Here is a 21350-nt window from a genome sequence, read left to right as displayed (position 1 = left end):
GGTTTCTTGCAGGCATGCTATGTGCAGATTTCCCAACCAATTCAATTGAAATAAATGTACGGAGCCACGAGTTTTCCAACATCCGATCTTAATGAGTTTCGGTGGTTCTGATTTGCAACGTTAGCTTTGGTTCTGAACAGCTAAGGCTTTAGAAATCCAGCTCCAGTCACTAGAATCCCCACTTGTGTTCGAACAGGATGGTGTAGAAACTCTTCCAAGTGTCGACCCCCCATGTACCGCTACACATTGCTCCCATATTTTTAAAAAATCATCAAGTTCATCATCCGAAAAAAAACACGGACTGCATATTAGAGATGTTGGCAAGTTTAGAACTCTGAGTGCAAACGAGTCAGAGAAAGACAATTCCATGGATGTGAGACCAAATCATAATGCAAATCCATTGCTTCTTGAGGTTGAGGAATGACCCATTCTTTCAACCCCTAATACCAATTCAAAACTGGAAAAGCGTGCAGGGCCCATGAAAAAGAAGAAAACAAAAAATATGGTTCCCTCCAAAAATGTTTGTACCTCCACAACTAAACGATTCATCAGATCCTTATCAGCTCCGCAGAAGGGTGCCATACTGTCTTCAAATGCAATCTTGAGAAAAATATCCTCTCCAGGCGTTAGCCTGTCAAGATAATGCTAACAGCACAAACAAGGCAAGCCCGTCATTTGATGACCTTCAAGTGAGATCTGCTGAAAATGGATCTATACTCACTGCACACAGCTTAGACCATACTTCAACTAGCACAGTACATGGATTTAAGAACCACATTGATCAAGATATTCTCTTACATGGATCCTCACAGCAAATCCGTGAAGCACATAGAAAGGCGATTCGGCATGCAGTTGATGCTTATATGTCAGCGCAACCAGCGCAAAAATATCTTTCTCATTGCGAGTCAGGTAAAAAAACACAGCCACAGGAATATGCGATATGTTCATCAGATAGAGTTATACACAATCATCAAGCACCTATCAGTGAATTTAAGTGCTCTAATGCTCATCCTGTGGCTCAACCATCTTCTGGGCCTAATTCCATCAGTGTCAACAATCAGACTCACTCAATTTAATTACCAACATTAACAGGAATGGTGGCACAAGCCACCTCTGACATTGAAGGCAAAAACCTCATTTCAGCTTTAGTACCAGAACTTCAACGGTTTATAGAAAGATCTATTGCAAACTCCATTGATATGAAAACATCAACAGTCCAAGCACCTGTTAATGATAAACCTGACTCCTCACAAAGGAAAAAACACTCATAGGTGACTCAAAACGACCAGCATTACATTCGCTGATCATCTCATTTCGTCAACCTCCAAATGTCCAATATGACTTAAATCGTAAATCCATCCTTACCATCTTTGCAGAAATTCCGGAATTGTAAGACATCAATTCTGTAGACATTCAACTAGTGGAGTTTGAAGATCCACATATTCTCACTTCGGTAAAACTGTGGATTAATTCCAGAGTGGGTGTCAATACAATATGGTCAGCCAAAAATCATCTTTACTATCTAGGATTCATAATTGAAGTGAATCAACTTCCATCTAAAGACCCAACAGTAAATCCTTCACTCTGTAGTTACTCATGGAAAGGACAAAGTAAAGAGTGTTACCCACATCTCTGAAGAACGATCCGGATTAACTTGCAAATGTCATCTGAACCAGAATATGCATTAACTAAGTCAATCCATAAAGCGAACTCGTGTCTCTCTGACGAGTTGGAATACAAGAGGGTTCCGCCATCTTTTAAATAACTTTGACACAAACATTGACAATGTTGATATAGCCACATTTCAAGAAACGTGGCTCACCATTGTCCCCACCTGGGATAAATATAATATCCATTTGAATCTAGCTCAAAAATTAAATCAAGGAAGACCAACATCAGGGCTCCTTATAGCTGTTAAACAAGATCCGCTATTCACATCTGGCGATTGGTCATATCCAAATCCCTTCATGCAGATGATAAAGCTAAATGTTGCCAACATATCATACGCCCTGATAAATGTATATTGGAAACCAGCTGTCATTTCCGACCATCTATTCATGAGAGACATGAATTCCCTAATGGAACTAGTATATCTCGATAAGACCATTTTATATGTCATCATAACAGGAGATTTAAACTTGCATTATTTTGATCAAAACAAGTACAATAGTAGATTATCGCTATGGAATCACTGACGCGCTCAAACTCCAAATATTAAATGGTTCATTTGTTAGCGATATCCCCCCGCAACCAACGTGGCACAGAGGTAATACCTCGGCCATAATTGATTACATTTATGTGAACCAACCTTTTTATTTCTGAAGTTTTTGATTTCAAAATAAATCCAACAACACTGAGTGACCATAACAGCCTCTCAATGTACTGGAATGTAATCGAATTAGCAGATATTCCGCTAGTTCAAAGGACTTTAGATTTTATAACAGTCAACCCTGGTGGTAATTGATTATATTGGAATGCAACATCTTTGAAAAGATTTAGTCATTTTTATGCAATGCAATTGACTAAAACGAAGGCAGGTCAACGGCATCAAACTTCTCAGTGTGCAGCCCGGAGTCAACCGCTATACTTGGCATTTATTGACTTCACTGTTGCATTTGATTCAATTGATCGCAATTTACTTTATCAGAAATGTATTTACTTTGCGTGTCCTTCGTCTCTTATATCTATTGTAAAACAACTTCATACCAACACTTCAATACAAGTCCGGCTCACCATGGAAGGTTTACTCTCTAAAATGATTCTTACAGGGAGAGGACTTAAGAAAGGTTGTATCCTCGATTCATTTTTGTTCAATTTGTTCATCCTTGATCTTGGTGAATCTTTTGCAGACATCATTAGTGATTCTCCAAAACTGGGCCATCAACGTATATCCTGGATGTTGTACGCGGACGACTTAGTCCTTTTGTCACAGACACCAAGTTGGTTACAAAACGTATTGGACAAGTTATGCACTTACTCTTCAGTAAATAACCTTATCATCAATTTAGAGAAAACACAAGTTGTTGTCTGTCAAAAAATCAAAAACACTTCCCATGGAAAAAAATATAAGTGGCATCTACAAAATGTTGCATTAATGAATGTTACAAATTATAAATATTTAGGCTTAACTATCTACAACACCACTAGCAAAACTGCCTATATTGCCTCCCTGAATTTAAAATTGAATACATTGAAATCTCAGGCTAACATACTAGTGTATAAGTATGGTAAATTTTCATACAGTCACATCATGGCGTTTTATCAAGCAAAAGTGGTGCCAATTTTACTGTATGGAGTTGATGCTAAAATGCCAATGAAGAATAACATATGGGATCTATGCGAAGCACGATTCTGGAGGTCCGTTTTGAAACTTCCGAAATGTACTCCTCTTCCCATGATCCGCTTTGAATTGGGTTTGGTTTCGCTATTTACACAATCATTGTGGAAGTTGTGTGCCTTATTCAGAAAATGTTTATTGGGACTGACAAACAATAATATCTTAAGCACAGTTGCGTACCATCTTGCGGGTTCATCATCTTTCTTTGTATCCAAATGGCGTACTTCTGTGTTGAATGCTCTAGCCGATGCATCCATATCTCTTGATATACCACTGTTAACGAACCCTGACCGAGCCAAATTAAAGCTATTCCAGTATGATTGGATATGCAACACCGCCAAACGCTGCATTTACAAGGACTTTAATGAACAGTGGTTCGGGCCAAAAAAACTACGGACAATGGCAGATTATCTGGCTAAATTCACTTTGCCAATCATTAGGCATTTATATCTGCGGTTTAGGTTTAATCTTCTCCCGACAATGGAAATACTGGTGAGGAGAGGCCTTGCTCCTAAGGAATCAATTTATTGTCGATTTTGTCACAACATGAATTCTTTTGAAACTCTGCAGCACTTAATAGTGAGCTGCCCTGCTTTAATCTCCAATAAGGAATACCCATTTTACTAACCTATTATGTGTTTATACCCCAATGGATGAAAATGAAATATGGATAAAATTATTCAGGAGCAAGAAATTAGCAATCAGAGTGGCAATAATGCAATTTTTAAGCACCATTTTACCAAATGACTACAATGAAATTGATTGACCGTCTGCTTAACATTTAACCATTTTGATCTATGTATCTTAAATTTTTGGACTAATCTTATCTCCTTATTGTTATCTTAAATTGCATATTAGTATGTTTAAATATGTGTTTCATGAACTAAATGTTTTGGTAATTGAAATTGGAAATAAAAAATCTTTTTAGAACGTAATTGTTTCTATATTGTTGTATTTGAAAGGTTGATTTTATCAGCCAAACCAAATAAATAATAATAAAATAACAAAGGTTATCTTAATAGGTTCCCTAATTTTGGTCACTTGGGGGATTCTTGTTACATCTTGTTGATGTGTTTTGTTTTTTGCATTGTGTTCTTTCTGGCAGCTGACATCATTCTCGGATTGAAGGTTTTTCAAGCCTTTCTGCGTTACCACTTGGTTTCGCGATCTGCCAAGACAGGTCTTTGTGTCTGAGTTGAGTTGTTTGACTTCAGGTTCTCGATGATTATGTATCTCTGTAATGTCAAAGCCCATTGATATTGAGGTTGACGCAGCCTCTAGTATGATGTTACATATTATTCTAGAGTCGATATGGAGCTTCACTGCGTCATTTTGGTCCTCCTTAAATTTCACAATTTTTATGTCGTTTGTGTTAATCATTTGCAGACTCGGCACATAATGTAGTAATTGTAGAACGTTGTTGCGATTGAGAGACAGATCATCTTCAATATCTTCTATGCTCTCTAAGCGTAAACAATACCTGGCATTTAGAGGTTTATTTGTGTTTTGCTTCCCGTTTTTGTTTTTCACAATATGTGTATTTTGGACTTGGTTTCGCTCAGAACCATGAGAGCGCACTCCTGTGGTTTGCTATTGTTTTTGTTACTCACATTTCCGTCTTGGGCGTTGTTTTGAGAGTACATACGTTTTCATTTCCAATGGTTGGGTGTAAAACCACTTTTTGCTTTGACAGCTATATTGTCTCGATGGTATGATTCGCAGTGAATTTGTCCCATTTCTGACATAGAGTCCCGAAAGTGGGACTCTGGTTTTTCAGGCATTATTGGCAATTTGAAGGCGGAATGCACTATCGTGCATACTCTTGATGGTTTAGACGTTGGAATGTGTGGCTAGTCGGAAAGCACAATCATTTTGGCTGCTTCACCATCAACAATTTTTGCTTCTTGGTCAGCCCTAACGTCCTCTGCTTCCTCGTCGTCATAGGTAGATAAATCCAAGAGATTGATAAGGGTTTCATTGTTAGGTAAAGGCATGTCTGGCGTTGCATCTTGCTCTGAGCCACCCTCCTTCGGTTTATTTGGCGCCAATGATGTTGCCTGTGTGCAAACGGCATTTGAATTTAAAGTAAAGCTTACAGCTTTGATGTTTCGAAGGAATTTTCTCGAATTATTGGTCATCCGAGCTTTCTTCCCTTTTAGATTTTTTGATTTGCAATGGTTTTGGATGTGCAGTTTTTCAGACTTCTTTTTCGGGTGCTTTAAAGATCGCAAACACGTCTACCGTAGAATTTGTGATCAGGATCACCAGCATCACAGGACCCTGAGGATCGATGTTTCGGCCTCTGAGGTCCGCTGAGGTAGAAGGAAGTTGTAAGTCGACATTTGCAGTGTTTCCAGTGTTTTGAACACTTTCCAACGCACTAGCAAAGGACATAATTTCGGCCGCCGACGTGTTCACGATTTCCAAGCTTCTGTCGTGATCCAAGAAAGTGGGAAGTAGTTGTAGGTTGTCAGGTACTCCGTTTCCGCTGTATGAAGGGCTTTTAAGTATGGCAGCGGTAGGTGGTACTGCGTCCGTGGGCATTTGCGATGAGTCCACATTCTTAGATGGTTAATGGATTCCAATCAGAGGGTGTTCTTTCTCGTTGGTAATTAGTTCTTTATCCATTGACTCTGTGTTTGTTTTGTGTTTGAGTTTTTGTTAGCTGTGCTTTTCATTGCGTTCTTGTTTCCAGGTGACACATAGGTTGTCCTACCCTATTGACAGCTTCCCTCACATGAATGATGTTTTTGTTGACGTAATAAGCCAAGAGCACCTTTACACACTTCGGCCAGAAGTTTTTTGTCATCGCTATTGTTTTGTTTTTGGACTGCTAGGAGGAAAGAGAAGAATCAATTTTGTTTGTGGATTCATAAAACATTTGATTGAATACTTTGGAGTTCATCAGGGCGACCAATGTAGTTAAGTCGTTCAAGCTGTCCTTCATTTGTTTGTATAATTTAATGAACGGACACAGGGTCGTTGACATTGTGGATATTAGAATCGGTTACAGTTCTCGCACAGTTTTTATAATTAGTTCGGCCTGATTCAGGAATCCTTCAGGTCTTCTTAATTTCCCTTTGTGTTGTAATCTTCGAATTGTAACATACCCCTGTTCTATGATCGATGAGCCGGAGGAGTCGTCGTCTGAACTGGACTCTTTTACATTGTTCACTGGGCTCATACTCAAAACTGCCTCTGTACTGCTGTGCACTGATCTTTCATTGCTTTGTTTTAAGGGTGTTGTGTTTTGTTTCAAGACCTTCCATGCTTTTTGTTGAGAGCAATAAATGCCTGGAGAGTCACTATCTTCGATCCTTCTGCGTTTAGACGGGGCACTTCGTCCCGTAATGTCAGTTGTGGGCTTCGTTTTTGTTGAATGCAAGTCGTTTGTAGCCGGTATTTTAGGGCTAAATGGTGTTGAAGCCTTGTCATGTTTTGCTCCATTGCGCGTTAGTTTGATCTTAGTTAGGTCTTGTAGGAGTTTTTTCACCACCTCAAGTAAATTTATTCTTGGTGTCCGACAAGGAAGTTTTCCCAGCGTGCACTTACCTTCTTCGTCTTCTGTCGGTCCATTGCTCAAAGGGACTTCAGGACTTGTAAGATATAGAGTAGATGTGACAGGCGAAAATCTGGTCTCCTTCACTTGCCCACTAGAGGCACTTTCCCCAGGGTCAAGGCTCCCACAAGAGGTATGTAAAATGTCATCAGTTGTCGCTTCTGGGGCAAGATCCCATGTTTTGGGGCATGTTACATCTGTGATCATTGTTGTCTCCTTTGAGATTAATTGGAGCTCACAGGAGGGCTCACAGGAGGCAAACACTTCGTTATGGGGTGTCAATGGGCATTCTTTATGGATCTGCTCATTCACTGACACCTGAGGCATTTTTTTGTGAATGTTTTCAGTTTGAGCTTAAACAAGCTCTTTGAAGTATCATTATGTTTCTCACTCGTTTTACAGGCCATGTCATAAGGGGCTTGTGAGTCTTCAAAAATATCCGACGCCGAAAAAAACGGAGTCGCATGCAGAGGGGGCTCCGTTTCCCGATCGTCCACCTGCTTCCCAGGAGAAACACGCCGCAGCCCCTCATGAGCAGACGGCGCATGCGCGACCAGGATGTGCAGAGAAGGAACAACGAAGCACCCGCCCGATAAACCCAACGAGCCGGCGACGGCCGCCGCGTCCCGATCCACCAGCCCCCCAGGAGCCCACGACGGGTGCACGGCGTCCTGGGTCACCGTAAGTGTTTGCTCTTTAGGCGGTCTCCTTGTTTGGACGCTGTTATTAAGTGCGCATGGCGGGGGCATGGGCCGCCAGGCTCCTACATTATGGGGAGCGGATAATATGGAGTTAATCACTATTGGCGACGTTTTGGATGTGGTTGGTGTAGAACTGTGAGAAAACGTACTGATTGTAGGAGCACAATTGGAGGGCGAGGTACGGCTTACTTTCGTGCTTGTCACACTGTTAATGTTAGAATTAGTGTTAATATCCGGAATCAACCTTAATTGAAAAGGGTGAGGAGCAGCTTCTGAAATGAACAGTGTGTCACTTGCTCCAGGACGCAGCTGTAGTCAGGTCCAAGGGTGTTGGAGGACTCTTCCTCTTCTCTGGGACAGGTTGGGCAGTTGCGAGTCTCCCATTACAGCAAACCTCTCCTCCAAAGACTCCCAAGACTCTCCTGACTCTGCGTCCGCTCCGCGGAGAGTCTTGAGTCTTATAGCACTGCAGCAGGTGTGCTCTGCCTCCAGGCAAGAGCAATAGAAAAGCTCCTCAGAGAAACAAAGACAGACTCCAAAGACTCTGCTGACCCGATCACAATGATGACGTCAGACGCTAGTTTAATATACATTACAACATTGAAACGTTGGCTGTCAGTCGACAGCCACGATGTAGGAAACGGTTTTAGCCACCGATTAAAAAGGCAGTCCGGCCTCACGGCCATCTTCCCATTTACTATTGTGATGTAGGTAGCCGGGCCCGTCAGCGGAATGAGGAGGCCCATTATCTGGATCAAACATCATAGTCCTCTGTTTTCCTGACAGCCTGAGAAAGGATGAAGGCACACAGGCCAGTGCGTGAGATGGTGGTGTGATTGTACCAGGAATTTATTAGATGAGGGTGTGATTAGAATGAGGGCAGTGATCCTGATGATGGCTCCCCTACTGAAGCTGATGGCATTGTGCTTCTCTAACTCAGGTCATTGATCCCTCCTCCCAGTCCACAATTTCAGATTGCTTTATCCTTCCTTCCCTTTCTACGAACCCCTGGCGCTGCCATTGTTTACATCTTCAGCTCATGTCACACTCCATGCCTGCCTCGATCAAATGAGGGTGAGTTGCGCTATTTGCTTTTTTAATCCTGCATTGGTTTGGCGGTAATGGGTGTTAGACACTCCCCCTTTAGGGCCCTTACCCTTTCCGGGGGCTCATAACACTGTTACAGCTTGCTAATGTGAGCTGGAACTCTGCAATCTCATGGAAATAGTGTCCGGTTCAGTTCAGTCTTGGGGATGTAGCACCCAGGATGCTACCAGCATTTGTTTCTTCTCCTTGCCGTTATGTATTACTGCCTCCTTAACTAGGAACGTTGTCAAGCAGTGATATTATAACCCACCAGTGTGGGGTTGTTCCCTGGGTCAAAGCTTTCATCTCAACAGGCTATTTGTTACCCTTCTTGATCTCTGCTTCCTGAGATTTCCTGGGGTATAGCCCACTGTAGGCTTGTGGTTTCCTTTCTAGTTTCTTGGTATGGTTTCTGCTAGTATCTAAGAAGAGCCTGAAGAGGCTTTCAGCCATCTCAACATCTCTCTCCTGGACTTTCAGATGGCTCTAGTCTCCCCGCTCTATAATGCATGTTTGTGTAAAAAGCCATTTTACAATGTTCTCTGTTGGTTAACACATGGAAAAATCCAGCAGAACAAGAGAATTGTACACTATTTTCATGATGCCTGTGCCCACAATATGGCATCATTGGCACTGCATAAAACACATTTGTGATGGTGCATACAATCTATGCCAGCATAGCCCTGTAAAACTTTATTTAATTTAATTTATATAGCACACCATATAACCCAGAGGCATAAGGGCGCAACAGAAAGTACAATACAAAATATCTCGTATAACATGAGCTTGTGTCCATGCTGGCTATGCTCACCTATACGGCAGAATTACCACTGTAAAACAGATTCATGAGGGTGCCTACGTATATCTTGGGCTGCCACTGTGAAGCACATGTTCATGATGCCTATATCTTGAAAATATGCCCTCATTGGCTGTGAGAAACCAGAAGGTGTCTCACTGACTAGTCCCCACAGATTTGTCATCCATGTGGCCAGGACACGGCCATCGCTTTTGGATCCAGTTCCTGGGGGTTGTCCAGTGTGGGAGGATCACCTGGGTGAGGGGTCTACGAGGAATGGGACACCGGATGGTGAGACACGGTATCACCTTACATATAACACCTTTACCCCATAGGATATTTAGGAACACTACCCCCCCTCCACCCTTTACAACACAAACACGTTCTCATGGACTGCCCGCTATGAGAGAAAAAAGACCCACATCCGAGCTGTATACCTGACGTGTCCCACTACAATGGTCAGGCAAAGTCAGGCAATTACTGACCATCACACACCTGATTTCCATTAAGCTTCCCCACACAGATAAAAGGTGGCGCACGACAGCACACTCTGAGCGAGGAAACAGCAGTTCCAAGATGGCAGTTTAACGAGAGAAGAAACACTGCCAAACAGAAGGGGTTCGTAAGGAGGGAAGTTCCCTTGACCTTTTCGACAAGGAACCGTTGCTTTCATGAATCCTCGAGATTGGAAAACGTCAGACCAGGAAAACAGGCTGAAGAATCCTGCATTGTGTGTCAGAGATACCTGGGACCCTCCAGCGTCAATAATCAAGGTGGGGAGAATCACAAGCCACCGTGGTACTGTCCTTGGCTCCAAGAACGAGGCAGCATCAGTGAAATCAACACAGCTGATGAGTAAGGGAGACTGTGAGAAAGCCATCCTAAAAGGAGACTGTCAACTACAAGCTATGCAGCTCTGGGAAAGGCTGAAGTTAATAGGCTAAGTCTTGGTTGATTGATTGACAGCCTCTATACCCAATGATGTACAATCTTGCATAGACAAGGTTCTTTTTTCTAATCTATCTGTTGTTGTTGGTTACCAGGACACAGAGGAGGAAGAAAACGAAAAACGTCCATTATGAGTGGGCGTATTAGCAAAGTTAAAAGAAGTGCGTTGTTTTGATGTTGGAAAACGTTACGTCGTTGCGCTTACTAAAGATGCAGTCTTGTGAGAAATAATGGTTATCGTGTGTGAAATGTGTCGAGGAAGTTTTGGAGAGACTGTATACGGAGCGGCTTGATTCATAACTGCCGTTCCCATCAACGTTACAGAGTCGCATTCACACTCGGTTCGTCGTCTGAGGAGGGGCCAGCAGCCGGGGAACAGCTGCACTATCAGAAGTATAAAGAAGTCACTGTCCACTCCCCGAAGGGGAGGCGTGTCAATGCTCCGTTCATCGAAAGAAGGAGACACACCTAATGGGTAACAGCTGACTCGTCCCAGGACCAATCGGGCCGTAAGTAACGCCCTAAAGAGGAGGACTCTCTTCCCCAATGGTTCAGAGGCTAATTTGGAACAAACCAATCAGATGTGGTTGACGTCTAGAGGGGCCGATCCATTTCTCAAAGTCACAGCTTCCCGAATGCTACGATTAAAGTGAGAAGCCATACAGAGAAGCTTCCGTGTGACGGTGCTGAATCATTTGGGGAGCATATGAAGTTCTTACCTGAACCCTGCACTACTTCCACACAATAAAAGGAGTAAAAAAAGGATAAGAGACTGTCTGAAAGTAACGAACTGTAAGTAACGCAGATGTCGTCCCGAGTTATCAAATGAAGTTACAGTATTTAAACATGAACTAATGTCCTGGCTTAACAGACAGACACAGAGACTATTCAGGGCATAACGTTAAAGAACTGCGAGGCAAGTAGCAAGGTTGTATGAGAGATTAGAATTGCGCCCTTCAATGACTGGCCACTTAGGATATTGACGGTGACATTTCAGTGATATATTTTCTATCATCTATAAGAGAATCCAGCTCATTACAAACAGGATTAAAGTAGGTATTTTTTTATTAAAAGTTGTTTATTAGTTTGATTAACAAACTTTTACGTCATCTACATCGTTACAAAAATGTAAAAACATATAATGTCAACAATTTTTTTAAATTTCTTCTTACATTAGGGAGCTCAATATGATTTTGAACCTAAACTATTATCAAAATCAGTATTAGGATAACTCAGTACAATCGTAACATATTAACCACAAATTCATTAAGTTTTTACAAGTGCATACTTATAATCTAATTCTTGCACCACAATTTTAAGAAATTCTGTTAGTGCCAAATTCGATTTACATGAGAACCCCCACAGGAACATCTTCCAACACCACTCTCTAGAATTTTGTGTTGTACCAAGTAATTCCATTCCGATTAGTGAAGAGAAACTACGAAATGAGTACAAAAAATTGTCAGGTGCTTTAAAGTTTCCTTTTGATCGTCATCGTTGCAAAAGCGGCATAATGCCTTGTTACCCAAGGAATTTCCCTTATCCCAGTTATTTGTTTTCTCTAATGTGTGCAGTTGATTGAGCTTAAATCTTAAATATAAGTATTATAGTTTGCTACAAAGCAAATACAGAACCTTCCACATACAATTTCTTTGTGTGCATCTCATTTAGTGTTTGCGCCCAATCGTGCTCAAAGAGCCTTTTTTTTTTACAACGGCGTAGCGATGTTCAAGATCACTAGGTTTTAGTGCAAATTCATTAAGCAATTTAGTCATGGTATTATAAAAGGATACCACGGAAGGTGGATTCTGTCTATTCAACATGATGGAAAAGTCTGTATAAAGTGAATTTTCTAGAGGAAAGAGCATCTTTGCAAGGTTGGATAGCTGGTGCCAGTGATATCTGGCAGAAAGAGCAGTTAGACCAAGCTCTTGTCGCAACATGCAATTCGGTAATGAATCGGACATTCTTAGTGTGTTCTACCATAGTTGACCATGTATCTGGTCAAGTGTAGCATCAATGTTAACAAGACATAAATCTAAACCATACAGTATAATGGCTTCTACTTTTAAAAGATAGAATTCGAGTAGGGGACCCATTGAAAATGTACAGAATTTAGCATATACAATCTTCATTTGTGCACTCAATACACATATTTTGGCATTCAGATTCGTTCTCCACATATTTTTTGAGTGACAGTCTCTCACATCATACCCCAAGTATTTTAAACTTGTGTCCACAGGAATGTTAACATTATCAATGGTCCATTTCATAAGATGGGATTTCTTTTTCGTGTTTTTGAAAATAAGGATTCTTGATTTGCTAACATTACACTTCAAGTTGTGCTTGGATAAGTATTCTGCAAATATTCTAAACTTTTTCTGCAGTCCATATGGTGTGCGATCAAATATCAGCACATCATCTGCAAAGGCAATCCATTGGATTTTCAGGTGACCACGCCTTGCAGGGTAAGAGATTTTGCTTTCCCTTATCTGTTCAATGTCACAGAGGTAGAGGTTAAACAGGGTCGCTGCCAGGTTGCATCACTGTTTAACCCTCAGCCCCGTTGGAATTGGCTTTGTGGTAGCACCGGAGTTACCAATTCTCACTAACTATGATGTGCCATGATGTAGTCTCGCAATCAACGATATTGGGTATCTGGGCACCCCCTTACTATCAAGATTCTCCCACAAGATGGAGTGAATCACACAATCAAAGGCTGCAGAGAGAATGATTGACGCCATGTATAGAGCACCTGCATTGTGCATTTTTATTTTTGCGAGCAGGTGTGCCAATACTGTTGCGTTCAGTGCTGTGCCCATTCGGGCTCGAAAACCAATCTGAAAGCGCGAGAGTATGGCATGTTGTTGTAAATGAGCATGTAGCTATTGGAGTAACAAAATCGCACACACCTTGGCGCCTGCATCAATGAGTGCAATGGGTCGGAAGTTTTCAGGATCGGTCTTCGCCCCCTTTTTGTAGATGGGTATGATGATTGATTTCAGCCATGATGGTGGCATTTGGGAGAGCTTAATGATCTCATCAAACAGTTTGTGTGATTGTTTCCCAAGTGTCCACCCATACGGGGCTGCAGCTGGAGAGCTAATCTACTTTCTAATGATAGCTCCTCAACATTAATCCCTTGTTCTTTTGACATTTGATTGGCAGAGATAGTGGAGGCTGAGTCCCTCATTGGCACATCCCTCTTTAGATTTAAAGTATCATTGGTGGTTTCCATAGGTTTTTGTTTTTGGGTTCCTATTTTTGTTATTTTTTTTGTCTCCGCTTGTGTGGCATTGAGCACAATGAGTCTATTAATTGCGCGTGTATAAAGCCGCTTTTCTTTCCTAGAAGTAAAGTGTTTCTGATGTGTAATCTCATGGGTATCATCAGGGACCGTCTCTCTCACCACTGAAGATATTTTTTTGTGGTTCTCCTCTTCTAAAATAACTGTAAGAGCAGATGGACTGTCTGGATGATCGAGAGTAGTTGTAGGTGGTAAGTAGTCCTCTTGCAAGTCTTGATAGTCAATCCCCCCTTCATTAGGTTGTTTGAAGAATAACAGTTGGTCAGGTTTTTCAGCATGGTTGGAAACCATCTGACAAAGCTGTGCATGAGTGAAGATTTGAATTGTCCCGCTGGTTTTGGATGCATTTACTGTGTGTGCAAATGATTGAGGAAATGCAAATGCTGGCGGTCTCTCTAATGAATTTTGAACAGCCACTAATTGCAATGGGTATTTCAGTTTGTGTGGCAGTGGAGTGATAATAGATAGTAGAAGGGGGAGGTGATAAACAACCTCCTTCTTTTTTGTAGTTCTCAGCAAATATAAAACCCTCCAGTTTGTTTAATTTGGAGGAGAGCATAACAGACTGTGAGGATTTAATGTCACGAAACTCATAGTGAGTATAATCGTGTCCTCGATCCAGCAAATTAAGAATTCTCAAGATGACTGGGTAAGAGGATTCAAATATTTCCACAAGACTGAAGTTACAGAAGACACTGAGATGCTAGTGAGAGACCGAGAATCCCTAGAACTCTCCGTAGTTCTCGCATCGCCCTCCTTCAGTTGCACCTTATGATTACCACCTAACCCTGGCACAGAGGTTGGTAAAGAGTCATTAGTTCTACTATAATGGCCAAGTTAGATCTCACCTCATAGGCCACAGAGTCATTCCGATGAATAAATGACTGTAAAACTAAGCGCAGCTAATGAACTCAGGCTGGCGTCGGAGGATTCCTTAAACGCCAAGTCCTCGCCATCAAAAGCAAGCAAGGAATGTTCTGTCCTTAATGAAGATTCCAGACCCGGTTCAGAGTCATTACCTGTGGAATCAGCAGAAACACTAGTAGCCTGGGTGTTGAACAGCACATGCAACATACTCAGTATTTCATTCAGGCTGTTTTGCACTTCCAATTCTTTCTCCAAACTTACATCAGGCTCTGGCTGCAGTATACTTCTCCAGCATTGGATCTTTCATGGATTCACATGCTTAGAATATTCCCTGTCGTCAGACTGGGACCCCTCGGTACACATATATAGCCTTTTCCAATAGGAAATCTTCCGACACTTTTGTGTCCTATCTACGTCCTTTTAGGACCCGCCTACGCATGCTCCACAGGCCGTCCCAGTATAAGAGGCCAGCCCCCGCGGCTCCCCTTCAGATTTCAACCGTCTCCAAAGTAGTGGGATCTCCTCGCGTTGTCTTACTATTTTGTACAAGGTTGCATTACTGGAATTTGAGTACAGAAAATGTCATCCGTTTCAGGAAAAGCGCTGTTCCGCCCATGCGCGACGTGCGGCTTGAAAAAGGTTTACGAGGGGGACGGACATATGGATTGTATATATTGCCTCCACCCTCATCATTCGGCGGATAACTGCGACATATGCAAAGGGTTTTCTCAAAAAACCCTAAAAGACTGCAGTCGACGACTGGTGGCATGGCTGAATGATGGAGCGGGGGCATACCCCCCTTCGGAGGTAGGCTCCACACAATCGGCGAAAACATCACGCCGCGCTACCTCATCGGAACCACCGGCGAAGAAATCTCGACCGACGGAAAAAGAGTCGTCTGGAAGTCACTCAACGAGAGACTCCTCGTCAAAGAAATCATCTTCATCAAAAAGGCATGAAAATGAAAGGAAATCCTCCTCGGGCGATCATCATAGATCGACCACGAGTCGAGAGTCGAGTAAAAGCAAGCAAAGTGTGGAAAAGGCGGGACCGCCAAAACCACCTGCTAACTCACCGTCGTCGACGGCGGCCCAGTCATCGGCCTCCATCCTGCCACTTACGCAGGTGGCATCCACCGCACTGACAACGACGTCGACGATGGCCTCGTCGACGGGGGTTCTACACGAGGCCTGGAGGCCTGAAATTTTTGATCCGATCCCCCCGGATACTTTACTACAAGAACAGGCTGTGTTGCTGTCCTCGGAGGACGAGAATGAGAGAATAGCCGGCCGAGCAGACCTAGGGCTACGAGTGGCCGACAAGTCGTCGACGAGGGGATCCGTTATACCGGTATCTGCCCCTCTTCTCAATCCTCAATCTGTTTTGTCGTTGGAAATTCTGTCCACGCTTCAGTCGTTGTTACAGTCATTGGACCAGAGACTACTACAAAAAAAAAAAATAAAATGTTTTTTTATGTGTGTGTGTGTTTTCTGGGCCCGGGTGGCAGGAGGGGACGCCCAAGAGAGCCATAGTCCTCACCTGGGGAGAAAGTGTAGGCGAGGGGGGTCGTCTTGGACCAGTCCTCCCCTACATTTCCTCAGGCAAACCTACCACAGGCACCCGTCGACGAGCCGGGCCCGTCCCGTCAACCGACGCACCTACGCACACCAATCTCAGCGCTAGCACAAGAGGAAGGTGAGCTGCCAGATTCGGAGTCAGACAGGAGAGCCATATCGGATGTCTCATCATCCCCCTCCAGTGATCCAACCTGGGAGTCAGAGGTGGAGTTGGAAACCCCTAGAAGCCCAGCTCACCCGTCCCCTCCGGACGACATTGCGTCATTCCATTCTATGATGGAGAAGGCATGCAAAGAATTTGGTTTGTCCCAGGAAGAACAGAAAAAGGACTGTTTTTTTGTTCGACCACATGGGTAAGAGAAGGAGGTCTGTGTTCTCGATACCAATACTAGACCATGTATGGAAAGAGGGGTTGCAGACAATGCGTCACCCGTTTTCAGAACCGGCAGTGAAAGGACGCCTGGAAAAAAAGTTTAAGGCTCCAGAGTCTACCCCCAAGTGTTTATCTTCCCAACCAACGCCAGACTCGGTGGTGTCGGCGGCAGCGGCGAGGAAGGCGAAGGCCCAGCACAAGTGCGCGACTCCTCCTGAGAACGAAGCGAGACGCCAAGATGCCTTTGGCAAAAAAGTGCTATCCGTGGGAGCGACCACAGTAAAGGCCGCAAACTCTCTGGCAATTGTTGCCAGATACGATAGGGAGATGTAGCACAGGCTAGCTCCGTTGCTTGATCATCTTCCGGAAGAGCATAGGAAGGCAGCGATGTTACTCGTCCGAGAAGGTGAGGAAGCCTCAAATCACGCAATAAACATCGCGGTGGACCTCGCGGAGTCAGGCTTCAAGCAAGTCAATAATGGGGTCGTATTACGTCGACAGTCATGGCTTAAGTGTACCTACTTCAGACCAGAAGTACAATACAAAGTTTTAGATATGCCCTTTGAGGGAGACCTTCTTTTCGGTGAGAAGGTGGACGAAGCCCTAAAGGGAATGAAAGAGGACTCGGACACGGCACGTTCTTTGGGTGCCCTCCAGAGTGGCAGAAACTACAAGTCTTTTCGTCCCTTTAGAGGGGCTTCAGGTAATTCAAGATTCTCTGCATCTGGAGACAGATCCTTTGGCAGATCAGCTTACCCCTCCCAGGGATACAGACGTGCCTCCCAAACGGCAAACCGTCGCCGGAACTTCCAGACTTCCAGGAAAAGACCATCATATCCGTCGTCGTCGAGAGACAAGCAAAATAAAGATCAGCAGTGACATACAACACACCGTTCTGGGGGGAAGAGTTTCAGCATATGTCGACGAATGGGAACGAATAACGACGGATCAATGGGTGCTGGATACTATAAGAAACGGACACTCTCTACAATTCAAACACAGCCCTCCGCAAATTCCACCTGCGTTCACCGCTCATTCCCATCTGAAGATACTGCAACAAGAGGTAACACTCATGTTAGCAAAGGGCGTGATAGAATTAGTTCCAACATCACAGAGAGGTCAAGGAGTCTACTCAAGATATTTCGTCGTAAAAAAGCCGAACGGCAAATGGCGTCCCATTTTAGACTTACACGATCTCAACAAGTCTTTAAAGAGCCTGAAATTCAAGATGCTCACTCTGCAGGAAGTGATCCGCGCCGTTCAAGAGGGGGATTTTCTAGCGTCCCTGGATTTACAGGATGCGTATTTCCATATTCCAATGTGTCGGAAACACAGAAAATTCCTAAGATTTGTAATAGGGCGGACTCACTACCAATTCACGGTTCTTCCTTTTGGGCTCAAGACCTCCCCCAGAACGTTCACGAAATGCCTGGCTCCTGTAGCGGCCTGGCTAAGGAAGCAAGGCCACCATGTATACCCATACCTCGACGACTGGCTGGTAAGAGGATCCTCCCCGGCGTCGACCAACACAAGTTTACAAGCCACCATGCAGCTTCTACAACAGCTGGGATTCGCCATAAACTTCGAAAAATCCTCTCTGCAGCCATCGAGATCGCTGGTATCCCTGGGGGCACAGTTCGAGACCCAGTTAGGACTAGTCAAACCTTCTCTCGACAGAACCTCAAGACTCAATCAACAAGCATGCCGACTACGGCGAAACACCAAGATCTCAGTGAGAAAATACGTTTCAGTCCTAGGGGCCATGGCATCCTGCATCCATCTGGTGGAAAACTGTCGCCTATTCATGAGGCCAGTCCAGGAATTCCTCGCGGACCGATGGACGCAGGCTCAAGGATCGTGGTCAGACAAGATAACCGTCGACGACGACAAGCTGCTTCGGACACTTCAGTGGTGGCAGAGTTTCCACAATCTAAACAACGGCGTACCCCTACAGGAGCCGGAGTTTCAGCGAACCATAGTCACGTATGCGTCCCTAACCGGATGAGGAGCTCACATGGGTGCTCTCCAAACGCAAGGTCGCTGGTCTCCAACGGAGTCACTCCTACACATAAACGTGTTAGAGCTCAGAGCAGTACAATGGGCCTTGAAGGCATTCCTACCACACATCAGGGGCTCGCGAGTACGAATACTGACCGACAATACAACGGCCATGTTTTATCTGAGGAAACAAGGAGGGACGCGATCAAGAACTCTTTCCATAGAAGCCCAGAAAACATGGCATTGGGCATTAAAGCACGAAATTTCCATCGTGGCTCATCACCTTCCAGGAGTGAGGAACTCCCAAGCAGACTCCCTCAGCAGAAGCATGGCCCAGATACACGAGTGGGAAATGGACACAGTTCACCTGATGAAAGTGTTCGAGAAATGGGGTCACCCCCCTCTGGACGCCTTCGCGACCAAAGACAAAAAGAAATGCGAGCAATTCGCAAGCAGATGGCCTCAAGAGGGCTCCAGGGGGGAGGCATTCTCCTTCCCATGGACGGACATGTTCCTCTATGCTTTTCCCCCGTTCCCCCTCATACGGAGGACAATACAGTGGATACGCAGATACAATTGCCGGGTAATTCTAGTGACACCATACTGGCCAAGGCAACCGTGGTTCTCCGACCTGCTTCACCTGTCGCTGGAACATCCCATAGGGTTTCCCAAAGCCCCGAACCTACTATCCAGGGAAAAAGGCACGGTGTGGCATCACGACCCGGACAGTCTCAACCTTACAGCCTGGCTCCTGACTTTTCGGAGTTCGGTGCCTTAGACGTTTCGGAGGATTGTCAAAAGATTCTGCAAGCGGCTAGAGCCCCTTCTACAAACAAATCCTACTCCTATAAGTGGCAGAGGTTCTGTGAATGGTGTAGGGGACAACAGGGCCTACAACCGTTGTCGGTGACGCCGGAACAAGTCTTACCTTACTGTCATGATCTCTGCTTCCAAAAGGTCAGGGTTTTCCCAACTCCCTTGGAAGCAGATCCATAACCCAGGTTCCGAGTGCCAACCAGTCCCAATTGGGACCTTTTGGACCCAGTCCTGGCGCCAGTGGCACCAGGCTCATAAATATGCCCAGTCCCAGCGCTGGAAGCGCCGGGCTCATAATGCTTGGGTGGACTTGCCTGCAGCAGACCATGCTGCTTACTTGCCTGCCAGTTGAGCCTCTGATCCTCTTCTGTTTGGAACTACTTTTCCTGTTGGGTGGGGCAGGAGCCACTCCCTAGGTTCAGAACACTGGAACTCTTCTGGAAAGCAGGAACTCTTTTCTTACCTAGGCGTGGCTGTGGAAGGAGACACCTAAGCACTACAGGAGGCTATTTAAACCACACCCGATGGATGAATCTTGCTTTGCGTTATTCTGCATCCTCTGCAGCAGAACGCTCATCGTGTCTTCTGCATCTGATCCTGGGCCTAAGGAAAAAGGCTTACCATCCTGAATCCAGTCTTCAGCAACACCTATAAAGACAAGAAAGAACAGGTTAGCATTACGGTCTTCAGTGACAGCACTTCACTTACCTGGTCCATCGGCTGTCACCAACGCCTCGCGCTGCATTCCGGCATCTGAAAGACAAAGGCTTACCTACTCTTTGTGCGCTCCGGAGGTCTTCGCACTGCATTCCGGCATCTGAAAGACAAAAGCTTACCAACTCTTCGCACGCTCCGGAGGCCTTCAGTGCTGCATCCCGCATCTGAAAGACAAAACAAGGTGCGTTTAAAGACATTGGGGAACTTTAATACTCACGTGCCATTACTCCTTTCCACATCTAACCCAGTGGGTATTCCGGCACCCTGCAGCCGCTCCGAACTTGTACCTGCAAAATAAAAAGACAGTTAGAGCGCATCGTGAAGCAGGCAACAAGCGCTTACTTACGTGCTTCCAGGCGCTTCTATTCATCACACGGGCTCCATCTTCAACTCACTTCAGCCCGTCATCCGCCATCGCCGGAACCCTGCAAAACAAGAGACATCATTACTAAAGACTTTTAAAGACATTAGAATTACTCGAAACTTACAGTTCGTGCAGTAAACGACGGACAGCAGTCCTCTGAAGTCAAGAGGCCTGCTCCCCTTATCCAGTGAAGAAACTGGTTACAGCACCCTGCCCCGAGGCAGATGGAGAGCACGGCGTTCACTTACCTAAGGTGAGAGCGTTAACCTTTGGGGTTCTACAGGAGAAGAGAAAGGGAAGAAGAGAGAGACATTCAATAACCCAGTTCATTAATCCCATATTTTCTATATGCAGACATCTTACCCTTCGAGTCAGACATACAGTGCACAGAGGTCCAGCCCAAAGAGCCAGCCGTGTGTTACACATCACCTTTGAAGATACGATATACGCCCAGTCAAGACCGGCGCCTCTACGGGAATCAGGTGAGCGTTACACTTACCTGCTCCTCTTAGCGGAGAGGGGATTATCCTTCACATCGATAAAGGTGCACCTGGCGGCCATCTCGAGGTTCACAAGGAAAAGGCAGTTGTCTCCTCTATTTAGCGACAGACTTGTAAAACACTTCATGAGGGGTTTATTTCGAGCTTTTCTCCCGGAAAAACGTTTCCCCCCGACTTGGAGTCTCAACACAGTGTTGGCAGGCTTAATGAAACCGCCTTTTGAGCCTATGGCCACGTCCGACATAAAATTAATTTCGTGGAAGTTGGCATTCTTGATTGCTATCACATCAGCTAGAAGAATCTCGGAACTGCAAGCGCTGGTCGTAGACCCGCCATACCTAAGATTCTTTAAGGACAAAGTAGTCCTGGCAACTAATCCTATGTTCGTCCCAAAAGTTCCGACA

The 21350-nt window shown here is 44.5% G+C and overlaps 1 protein-coding gene across 9 annotated transcripts in view; it reads left to right on the top strand.

Annotated features, from left to right (window-relative positions):
* KRCC1 (lysine rich coiled-coil 1) overlaps positions 1-21350 on the top strand; it is a 520596-nt gene that overhangs the window by 434708 nt on the left and 64538 nt on the right. For 6 of the 9 annotated variants that reach the window (XM_069632191.1, XM_069632194.1, XM_069632189.1 and 3 more), the window contains one exon: positions 7299-7577. The exons of the other annotated variants lie outside the window; for them this stretch is intronic. In XM_069632191.1, the coding sequence (XP_069488292.1) occupies positions 7299-7577 (279 nt within the window). The remainder of the gene's footprint in view (positions 1-7298; positions 7578-21350) is intronic. 9 annotated transcript variants of the gene reach the window in all.

The sequence above is a fragment of the Ambystoma mexicanum genome, chromosome 6q (genome assembly GCF_040938575.1).
Source record: "Ambystoma mexicanum isolate Mex_15411 chromosome 6q, UKY_AmexF1_1, whole genome shotgun sequence".
In the NCBI taxonomy this organism is placed as follows: Eukaryota; Metazoa; Chordata; class Amphibia; order Caudata; family Ambystomatidae; genus Ambystoma; species Ambystoma mexicanum.
The sequence above is the reverse complement of the archived record's forward strand: the minus strand, read 5'-3'. Positions and strand labels throughout refer to the sequence as shown.